This window comes from Excalfactoria chinensis, chromosome 1, assembly GCF_039878825.1.
Source record: "Excalfactoria chinensis isolate bCotChi1 chromosome 1, bCotChi1.hap2, whole genome shotgun sequence".
Taxonomy (NCBI): Eukaryota; Metazoa; Chordata; class Aves; order Galliformes; family Phasianidae; genus Excalfactoria; species Excalfactoria chinensis.
In genome coordinates, this window is record NC_092825.1 from 86,833,207 (window position 1) to 86,844,706 (window position 11,500).

The 11,500-nt window shown below is 39.9% G+C and overlaps 1 protein-coding gene across 1 annotated transcript in view; it reads right to left on the bottom strand.

Moving 5' to 3' along the window:
- Positions 1-9,407, bottom strand: part of GABRR3 (gamma-aminobutyric acid type A receptor subunit rho3) — a 37,359-nt gene extending 27,952 nt beyond the window's left edge. The window contains exons 1-2 of the mRNA XM_072346626.1: positions 9,339-9,407; positions 991-1,496 (exon numbers count right to left, since the gene is read on the bottom strand). Of these exons, the coding sequence (XP_072202727.1) occupies positions 991-1,118 (128 nt within the window). The 5' untranslated portion in view covers positions 1,119-1,496; positions 9,339-9,407. The remainder of the gene's footprint in view (positions 1-990; positions 1,497-9,338) is intronic.
- Between the last annotated feature and the right edge of the window lie 2,093 nt (positions 9,408-11,500).

Consider the following 11,500-nt stretch of genomic DNA (forward strand, 5'->3'; position numbering starts at 1 on the left):
ATCACTGCTGGATTATCACATATGGAGAGATACAGAATGTAAACAGCTGTATGCCTGTTATAAAGCATGCAATTTTAACAATAGCTTACCCACACTAGATGAGTCCAATTATGTTACCTTTCCCCAATGGGTGATTATTATGAACAAACTACCAGTTCCCCTGACAATCTTAATAGGGTGTCAAGGACGTGAAAAAGTGAAACAATTGCATCATTTCTCCTTCCTTAAATAGGGCTATTTATTACAATATCTCCAATATTTCTACAAAGACAGACTTTGCTTGGATTATCACTGGCTGTCGGTGGTCTGTTTACATGCTGTGAGAGGCCCCATGTCTAAAATATGAAACTGTGGATGTGGGAAAAAGCACAAACACTTTGCACAGAAACTTAAATGTAGAAAGCTTTGTATCACTATTTCTTTTAATCCAACTACTTGACTGGAAAGACTAAGAATGGATACAATCTCCTTTCCAACGCCTAAAAGCAAAAGGCATATTCCAGAAAGGGAGCACATTGTGTCATCAATAAACAAAGTACAATTCACCTCATTTAGTAACATAACGTCTTCAGTATCTTGATAGTGTAGTTACTCTGCTGTTTTGTTAATAGAAGTCACTTTATAACGTTGGCATCAAACTTTGGAAGGCATTTTTACTTCTTGTAATGGGACTGAGAGAGATAAAATACTCAGTATTTATCATGACAGTACTCTGATATCACACAATTTCAAAAAGCTGCATGTTGGCATGTGCACAATCATATGAAACATACAGGAAATCACAGTATGAAATGTCTGGTTATGAAAAACCTCTAATAATTAATAGTTTAACATGTCTCTTTTAGGAACACCCTATCCATACACTATATATAGTATAAATTCAGAAACTGGAAAAACAGGGCAATAAACAAACAGGATGCATTGAAAGACTGCTGGCAGACAGCATAAAGTTCATCAGATGAGCATAGACAGAGGGAACATGCTGCTTACCTGTTATGTTTTCTTAAGAATGAGAATTGCTGACGATGGTGAAGATGGCGATGCTGACTTTGAGAGCTGTGTAGCACTGCTGTCGGCCACAGGCAGGTGAAGAACAGAAGCTTAATGACCAGAACCATCTCTTCCAAAGATAAATGCACCTGATCAGCCAATCCACCTTGCTGACTTTCTATTGTTAGTGTTTTTACTGTTTAGAAACAGCATATCATAAAAAGGATACATGTGAAGCAAGGCATTACTGAAGAAAGAAAACAGCGGCATCCCAGTTCTGATGTCCTCTCCGAGTTCCCCTCATGTTTTGGCAAGACATAAAAATTCCTTAAGCTCTACATCCCTGCAGCATCTGCTGTCAAATCAGGAGAACCTTGCTTTCAGAAATGTAGAAAATACAGCACTTTGTTTTGCTGGGCTGCAGTCTGATCCATTGCTTCCACTCTTTCAGCACAGGCGTATATTTGAATTCTCCATCACCCGCTCAGTAACCTCTTCAGCATAGCCTGTGCAGGCAAAGTGATGTCAAACATTTAATCCCCCTTAAATCCCACACAAAACCATACAAAAATCTGCTTTAATGACAAAGGTCTCTAAATTAATCTTTCTTTCTGTATATGTGTGTGTCTGCTCAAAATAATTTTCCGTAAAGGTCAAGCTCGTTCATTAACTGGCTACATTGCACTATCTTCCCAACCATTAACATCATTTCTGATTCTGTGATCTGTAGTATAAAGCAATTTGTCTGTAAGTACAGAATGGATAATGTCATGAAAAAAGTCCAACTTACATGTGAAGTCTCATTTCAATACTCCTGATTAACATTGGGAAATACTGACAATCTTTTTTTTTCCCCCTAAGCTCTGCAGCTATCTATTTAATTTATCCTAAATGTATGAAGTGCTTGCACGCCTAAGTATCCCTACACCACCCCTAATGTTATCTTCATTTCATTTAGCCTTCTCTGCCTGTTCAGTGGCAAATTGAATTGCAAAACATTTTATTAATAAAATGCTTCTTAGGAATTAATTTCAGAGTGCCTGTTTCTCCAAATAAAGATGATAAGATCTCCTGTGGACTTAGAACTGGGCAATAGCCCACACACCTTCTTAGCTGACACAGTCAATACATCCCTTTAAGAGTTAGTTCAGTAATTACCAAAACTGTCAGCATATGTTTATTGTTCTTTACTTGTAAGTTGAGAGAGAAGAGCCTGAAAATTAAAGAGGTGGAAATCCCTGATCGCCATCTAAAAGAAGCAGAAGTAATTCAGGTCTCCTCACAGCAGGCTTCTTCCTGAGACAGACAAACAAACAGGGAAAGAAAAAACCCACCCACTACTTTAGCTGCTGAGACTGTGAGCATCAAAGCATAACAGGATAATCATTTTTGTGATGTAGGCATCTGCCTACTTAGATGTCCCCTGTGATTTTCAACTAAATCTATTTGGCCCAAGAAATAACTATCAGATGCAAATTATTTCCAGGAGATTACCAAGGAACAGCTAATTCCTGCTGACTTTTCCATTTGGAGTTGAAAAGCTATCTTCCTGTGACTAGAAAGAAAAAGAAAGAAAATATTCCTTCCCAATCAGTGTTAGATTAGATTAAAGGCTTCCAACACTATTACCCCTCCCACTTCACATTGTTCACATTGCAGTCCTTTCTTGCTCAGCAATTCCAGAGGAGATTATTTGTAGCCTGACTTGGCGTTAGCCAGATAGTGTTTTCAACAGCTCTTAAGTGTATCTCTAGGATGGAGCTTCTAGAGAAGGTAAACATATGCCAAAATATATAAGCCTTTTTACAGGCTCTATTTATTTGTACTATTGTCTAGAGGGGAAAGGAAAATTCAATAATAACACTAATGAGAATTCATTCCAAGTAGAGAAAATACTTGGAAACAATACTTGTTTCCAAGCCTATCTGGTTAAGCTGTCTAGTCTCATCCAGCCTACATACATCTAAGTATCAGAGCATCTGACCAAATCACACAAGATAAAACATCTGAGAACCTTTGAGCCCTCAGCTTTCCCTGCCCAAACCCAGGCATTACAGTAGCAGCTACAGTAGCAAACCAGATAAAACAAACAAACAAACAAACAGCAATAAAAACCTAACTGCGCTGCAAGCTGTGTGGCAAAGGTCTTAATGGCATGTTCAGCTATCTGTATTAACTCTTTGCCAACCATTTACCTCAACTACAAAGAGCTAACAATATGTATATGCTGTCTTCCCTGGAAGTAATAATCATCCATATTGCTTCCAGAGACTCTGGGGAAAGTCATATTGTAGAGTTTAACATCACCTTTATCTGGAACTGGTAGCTACTATCCTCCCTAAGCACGATGGGGGAAGGAGACAGAAAATTCTGTCTTCCATGGAGGATTTCCCAAGCAGATATATTTCCAGAAATTAATTCTGTCTAGCCCCCACATGTCAAGCCCTCAAGAGAGGCTCCTGCAAAGTGAAAGGGTGAATGCTTCCTTCTGTTAATGGATGTGTAATAACAGTAAGAGCAACTAGGTGTCACCCACAGCAATAGGATTTTTTCATACTAAACTTGTTTTCATTTCCTCTGGGCAAGAGAGCATTACACAGAGCAGGTTATGTCATTATAAATTACCATTTAAAAAACAAGTTAATCTCTTATGCATTTATCAGTGATCAACTCCAAAAGGATCCTTCTTTGCAGAAGAATAAGGACAATAGACTTGCTTGTTTTGGACAAGTTCTTAATAGTTCCTTGTGTTTAAACACAGTAAGAACATTGTCTTCTTGTAACTATTGCAATATTTCTTTAAAATTATACCTTCTCTATAGCACATTAAATGCTTGCAATGTTTATCTTTTGAGGACAAATCCACTGCATGGTAACAGTGCTTGAGTTCATTGAACAGCTTCCAAACAACCAAGTGAAGGAAATGAAGGTAAGTACAGTACCACATATTGGAAAATGACATGCCTCCTTTTAATAAGCAAAATTATATGCAGTTTCAGGTGATTTCAGTCTGGAACTAGAGACCACTCTCCTCTGGAGAACACAACACAAAGCAAAATGACAACGGCTATAACCAAAACATGAACAGAAAAAGCACCAGGGAGGTAGAGATGTTTCAGAGGCCTGTATTTTCCAGGAAATCCGAGCACACCTGAAGTCCATTCTAAACAATAGGAACAGAAACAACAGAGCACATCAACACTAAAATCCTGCAAATTAGCTGCACAAGATGTAGAAGAAATACAGCGTAGAACCTGGAATGCATTTTTGATTCTCTTGATGAGAGAATGCAATACAAGAACAATGTATTCTTAGGAGTTTCCTGAAAGATGCAGGTTTCTAATACACATTGTAAAAAGCAGAAGAGATGGATGATATTACAAACAGCAAAACATATAAAGCGGATTAACCAGAGCTGTCAGTGTGAGAGTTAGAGTGCAATACTGCAGTACAAGAATAGGCAGTGTTCTGCTTTTCTATGGTAACAGGCCCAGTGCATAGAGCTTACTGTTCATACTGTGGTCCCTTGCAGATACACAGGAGTGAGAATCAAGGACTCTGCTTATATCAATACAGATGATACACCAACTTGCGAGAATAAGGTGCCCATTCTCAATTCTTAACAAATGAAATGAGAGACAAGTAGAGCCTGAGCATTATGAATCCACCTTACAGAGCCCAGAATGGATGAAGCACTTCACTTAATGTTTGCAGTGATATACAGCTCTTACGATCCTATTCTTTATGAATTATTTTGGTAGTGTGGCAAATGCACATTCTTGACTGTCCTAAGTAGTCAGAGGTAACAAACTGCATACTTAAAAGACTGCAGAGGACCACAACAGGAAAAAAACCAAAAAGCAAGAAATCCACAAATGCAGCAAAAACCACATCCCATCTCAAAACTGGTACAAGATTTTTGCACAGTTAAATCTATGGTTTTACAACTGGCTTAAACAGAACTACCAGCTACTGCTCGAACCCTTCCCTTCCTTCTATCCTTGCAATGCACCACAGCCTGCTGGCTTGCTTTCCTTCTCCTTTTTTATGTACAATTTTAGTGTCACAAGTTCAAATTTCTTGTAAAATTATGGTTCTAAATGCACTGTTTCATACTTTTCAGTATTCCACTGTCTATGACATTCTCATATCACACAGAGTATTCCTGACATCAGTGAATGGTGAAGTAAACCCATCTGTAAATGCAGAGTCACCAGAGACAGTATACAGACATATGTCACCCAGATCCAGATTGAGCCCAGGGTTCTGGTCTTGGTTCTGACACCCTGTGAAGTCTGGCTCATCTCAAAGCCACATTAAGATGTTAAACATAGAGTCTTAATGATGTTTATGCAAGAACTTTCTGTATTGACCACTTGTCTAGCCACAGACCTGAAGGTGCTATGCCAGCTCCCCAAATGTTTGCATTAATAGCAGAACTAAACCTCAAATCTGCAATTTAAACTCTAGAATTGCAATTGGAAATGACATTAGCTCAGAAACCACTGAGAGAAATACAAAACATTTGGCTTCCAGTTGGCTTCATTGGCACCTGAGTGGCCAACACATCTTAATATAAGTAAGTACTCTGAGAAACATACTAAGCTAGTGCATGTGCAAGAAACCCTGGTGAAAGACAAAATCCTGTAAATCAAGTGTAACTTCAGCACTCTGCTTTTTCTTCTCATGAGTGAACATTCAGCTGCCATGGCTCATTAAGTGATAGTGCAGTCCATTAAAGAGTAACAGACAGCTAAACAATTGCCTAAATTTCTCTGACTCTTTGCATTCTATTTTTTCAGTTTCTAAATAGAGAATTCTTTCCCTTTTGCCATTCTGCCCCCAGCAGACCAATCAATTAATTAATTTAGTCCCTAAATCCCTTTGCTTAGCTTTTACAGCAGCAAGTCTGAAAGAAAATAATCAGTTTTGCCTCTTGTTAAGGGACAATGTGTGTCTTGAAGGAGACAAAACAAGCAGCCACATTCACCCTGGATATACACTTACAAACTCACTTGTTTAATGGCAGAAAACAAGGCATTAATGCAACTGTTCTGCCTTTGCACAGCTGCATGTTAATCACAGGTGCTGGATACAGCTATTTTTCTCTTGCACTCATGTCCACCTCCTCCCAGCAAGAGTTTTGCAAGTTTGCTTCATGTCTGTACAACACATCTTCAAAATTCTCAGCGGAAGGAAGATCAAGAGGGAACCCATAAGGCCGAGTAACTCAAAGAAAAATGGGAATAAGCTAGTTTGCCATCTGTACAGCCTGAGTGTACTGAAGGTGCTTCAATATGGAAAGCAATATCTACACTTCTAGCACTTCTACAGAGGGCTATCAGAACACATTTGGTTTGTTGACCAGGAGTTAAGTATATAATCTCAGACGGGGAGGGAACCAATTTATAAAATACCTTGCATCTCTGCTAAATTCCTCTTGCTGTCACCTGTAAGCATAAGGACTAAGAAACAACCTGTTGAACTGTGGAAAATATGTGCCCCTCAGCTTCAGCACGGCAAACTTTTCTGATTTTTTGCAGTCAAAACAGAGTCAGATTTATTTATCGATTAAATTCTGATCACTGTTGGACACAAAAGTGCTCAAATCACAAAGCAGGTGCTCGTTTCCAAACGGGCGGCCAAATTGAACTCGCCAAATCTAGGTTTTTCTAAGGTTTGGCTCGACAGAAGCGCCCTCGGGCTACCAGCGCCATGACACACGCAGCACCGAGATGGCGGCTGCGCGGGAACGGCTGCTCCCAACGGCCGCGAGGTGGCAGCGCCGGCCGCGCTCACTCGCTCACTCAGCCGTCAGCTCCGAGGTGTGGGGCGGTGGTCCCCGATGTTTCTGCCTGCCTTTCCCTTCAACCCGCCTGGGGCAGTGGGGCTGCGAGAGAGGCTTCGCTGCTGGAGGGTAGGGAACCCTGTCTACACGGCTCGCCCTGCTTCCACAGCCAGCCCCCAGTGCAACGGGAGGAAGAAGACGTTAAAAATGAGTTTGGGGGCGGGAACAGAAAGCCAGGGCGGCTCTCAGCAGTTCTGAGGAAGAGGGTCTTCATCCAGAGGACAGCGTGAAGCAAAGCCTAGCAGGCAGATAGAGCTGGGAATTTGCAGGATGTATGAACGTTGCTAGAACGTACTACACTGCACTCTACAAATGAAGATCAGAATTGAATTAAAGGCAGCGGCTTCATAAAGATGGGCTTTAGTCAGAGTGGTGGGAAGTAAGAACACCAGGAAAAGGTGAAGAAATTACAGAACCACAGAACTGTGGGGGACCTCTGGAGATCATCTAGTCCAGCCTCCTGCTGAAGCAGTTTCCTTCAGCAGGGCACACGGGAAAGCACACAGGTGGGTTTTGAGTATCTCCAGAGGAGGAGATTCCACCACCTCTCTGGGCAGCCTGTGCCAGGGCTCTGTCACCCTCACAGTAAAGAAGCTCTTCCTAGTGCTTGTATGGAGCTTCCTGTGCTCCAGTCTGTGCCTGTTGTCCCTTGTTCTGCTGCTTCACGCCACTGAAGAGAGCCTGGCCTCATCCACTTGACTCCCACCCTTTAGATATTAATAAGCTGTGAGATCCTCTCTCAGCCTCTCTCCAGGCTGAATTGTTCCAGGTCTCTCAGCCTTTCCTCATACAGGAGATTCTCTAGGCTTTTTTACTACATTCATTAGTTAAAAAAAAAATAAGCAACCACAGACATTTCCATGAACGAAACCCAGAAAACAAGATTCACTTTGTATCAGTAACATACTTATCTCAGGTAGATTCAGCATACTTTAGGTAGTGATAAAATACAGAAGGAGTCTGCTCAGAAGTGATGCTCTCATTCCAGAAATCCCTGTCTGCAAAGACTGTGCAGAACACAGGCATCCACCACAACCTGCTGCAGGGAACTTCACAGCAGAGCTGCCCAGCATGAGGATAAAACACTTCTTCACACCTGCCTTGAGCCTACCATTGACCCCATGTTTTTACTGTCGTTCTTTGGTGCTATCTCTGTATTGTTTTTGTTTTGTTTTGTTTTCATTTCCTTCTGATTGTTCATGCTGGAGATCTCCTTGTAATTTGCATGGCACAGAGGGGGAGATACAGGCTCCGGTACAGAAACTGGCTTGAGCTGCTGGACCCTACTGTATACCTCAACATAGCTAGTGTCCTCTACTATCACACAGCCCCTGCCACATGGCATCAGGTGGCAAGCCATCAGCACTGACTGCTGTGACCTGATGCAGGTGGCATGACTAATACATTTTAAGGGGAACAGGTTCCTTACATCTCACACTCCTTTATCAATTTTAATCTGATCCCTTTAGCAAAAGGCATTTTTATAGCCTTAGCAAATAGCCTACATTTGTCACCAGTTTTACCAGGAACGTCAAAATAAATTGTGGAAATAAACACTGCAGATTAGCTGATGTGGAAATAATTTGGAGAACAATGTCATTGGCATTTTGCTCCCAGACTTCAAAAGTTGTCAAGCACAGAAATTCAGGATAACTTGAAAGCAGTTGATTTTAAATAGCAGACGTGAGCTACTGTTTACTTGCCTTCTATTTTCTCAGTCTTGAGTGGTCACATTTAAAAGCTTTTCCAGTAACAAGACACATAGTTTTGTTTTACAGGGAACATGGTTCTGCCAAGTATTACATTACAGTGTGTTCTACATCCACATTCAGGAAAATGCCACAGAGAGGAAAGTGATAAATTTGTTAGATATAGCTGTGGGAGTCAGCCCGTGGTGTGCAGACTTGGAGAAAAGGAAGAGAAGAACAGATTATGCTTGGGAAATGCAGGGATATTTCGGCACCCTGTGATGGCAGGAGCATAGTTAATATTGTGTGGATGGGGTAATGTATGTGCCAACTTGTACATGAGAGATTTCCAAAAGCGTAAAATAACCGATACTCAGCTCTGAGTCCATGCCAAGAATTAGGTTAATTTTGAGTGGCATTGGATTTATGCCTCTTTCTAAACGAACACTGAGTTGATTAAAACCTGTAGCAAAGCATTGGGTTTCACAGGCTCAGGAACAGAGCATGTAAGACTTGCAGAATTCTCTCCAGTATTTCTGGTGTTTTTTTTTTCTTTTCTTTTTTCCTTTCTGTAACAAAAGAGCTTCACTCATCACATGGAGTGCAACGTGCAGCTGCTATCAATACACATAATTGTGTAACTTGCTCCCAAAGAGCATGACCCTTCCAAAGCAGGAGGCATCGCTCAGTCAAAGCACAGGAACTCTAACACTTCCAGGCTCCCAGTGTTGCCCCCTCCATCAACACACTACAGCTCCCAGCCCCACAGACTTTTCCCAAATACACCACACCTGTGTGATCTGATGACTTACTGAGTATATGGATTTCTTCCACCAATGGTGATACTGAGGGATTGTCTTCATTACTCATTTTTTCTTTTCAATCATCCCAAAAATCAGCATGACAGCATCTGTTCTTGCATCATGAGTCTCTTTCCACTGTAAGACAGAACTGAATGAGAGGCAAAGAGCTTAGGGCTGTGAAATTATACTTTGTGGAATGTTAAGGAAAAATAAATTGATTCTCATTGTTCTACTGAAAATGTATTTCTCTCCTTTCTGCTTTTCACAAGGTTTCTTTTACCTCTTCCTTTTTCAGGCTGCAAATCAAGGGTTTCAGCAATAGCAAAAAGAAAAAAAGGTGTAGAAGATACAGGGTCCAGCATATCGTGATTCAGTGCAAGAGAGAGACAATTATTAAACCATCTGCTTTCTGCTGCCTGCAGCATTTTCAGCATTTTGTGAGTAAAGCTATTTGAAAAGCTTTTTTCGGTACTACAGCATTAGGTGAACAAAGATACTTTGTATTTTTTATCATATTTGTAGTTGAAAGCACCTTCCAGGTCAACACCCTGATCATGCAAGTGCTTAATTCCAACCTGTATGAAATCCATGTAAAAAAAAATATATTAATATCAATGTAACTGCTCCTGCAGGAGCAAGGTAGGTCTGTCATTACTGCTAGATACTTTTCCTCATTAAACAGTAGATAAACAATGCTCTGATATCACACCATATCTACAGGAGGGAAATGTAGGATTTAGAAGGAGAGTACCTAGTCATTCCGAATCAAACTGAAAGTGCAGCTATACAAATTCAAGTAAAAAGCAATCACAAAGCTTAACACCCATTGGCAACAATTCACATTTCTGCTTACACTTGGAATATCCTCCTTGCCTTACGTTTTCTCATAGGGATGCATATTTCCATGTGTTTTTATAAAAACTTTCACTTTTATCTTTTCTCGCTCAGAACACAGCTTGCCAATTAGAGGCTGTAAGTCTCAGCAAATATACTAATACACACTGTTAAAAAATTACATAAGAATGTTATTATTTGCATTGTCATCACTGAAAATAATGTGTTTTTGTTACATTGGAATATCCTTCTAAAAATCTTACACAAAAGAAAGGGGTGAATCCCACTTTAATACAGATGACAACTAGAATTCAAATGGGAAGTATAGGTAAGGATGCAGCAACAGTCACAGTGAAGTAAAAGCTCATGAATCGTATGCATGCCGGTCACTGAGTGTCAAAATATTATATATATTATATAAATATTATATATATATATATATATAAAATATAGTATATATATATTATATTATATATATTTATTATTATATAAATATTATATATTAAATATATATACGTATTTATTTTAACTGAAGTTAGAGTAATTATTCATGTAAAAATCCCAGAGGAAAAGCAAGGAATCATCAAAAAAATCCATTTTACAATTTTTAGTGGGGAAAAGAATTAAAAATACTTGAAAAGTATTGAAGGTTTTGGCCACCGGCTTCCCTTTCACAATGAATGTAAGAGTCCACATTCCATTTTATAAGGCTCACTTGACAGAACAGCACACGATAAGATAAAGACAAATGCAAACACAGCTCATCTAAACAGCTGCCTGCATACATGCCCAGTATGATTAAACATGGCAAGCCTAACCCAGTTCCTTTTTTTCTGTTTTTCTGTAGCAAATTTTAGAGGTAAATGCAGCAGCTCTCAACATTCATTAGAAGACAGCAAGTGATTTTTGTCAGGTCCTCACAACCCCTTGAATATATATTTTTTCTTAACGAAAATAACTTTCTCAATAAAGGACGATTTCTAAAGAAGGTCAAGGAGCAACAGATAAAAATCCTAAGGATGGGTGCAAAAAAATGATGGTCTCAGTTCAAAAACACACGTAGTGTAAGGCAGAATCTTTAAATCACAGCACAGCCCTTCACCATGATTTGCAGCTCCAGGAAATTAAAGAGCTAAAATTGAAGCAGACAGGCAGAGCTAAGCATAGTGCTGCCCTGCAGCACATTATTTCCTCTATGTCATCATGCATGGGCCTATGAAACTTGCAGTCCACTCATCTGTAGATCTTCTGGCAGCTTACAGACTGACAGCCTGAAGGTTCTTTGATACTGCAGATTCTGAAATACAGAGCTTCATGAGCTGTCAGCAAAGGTGGTT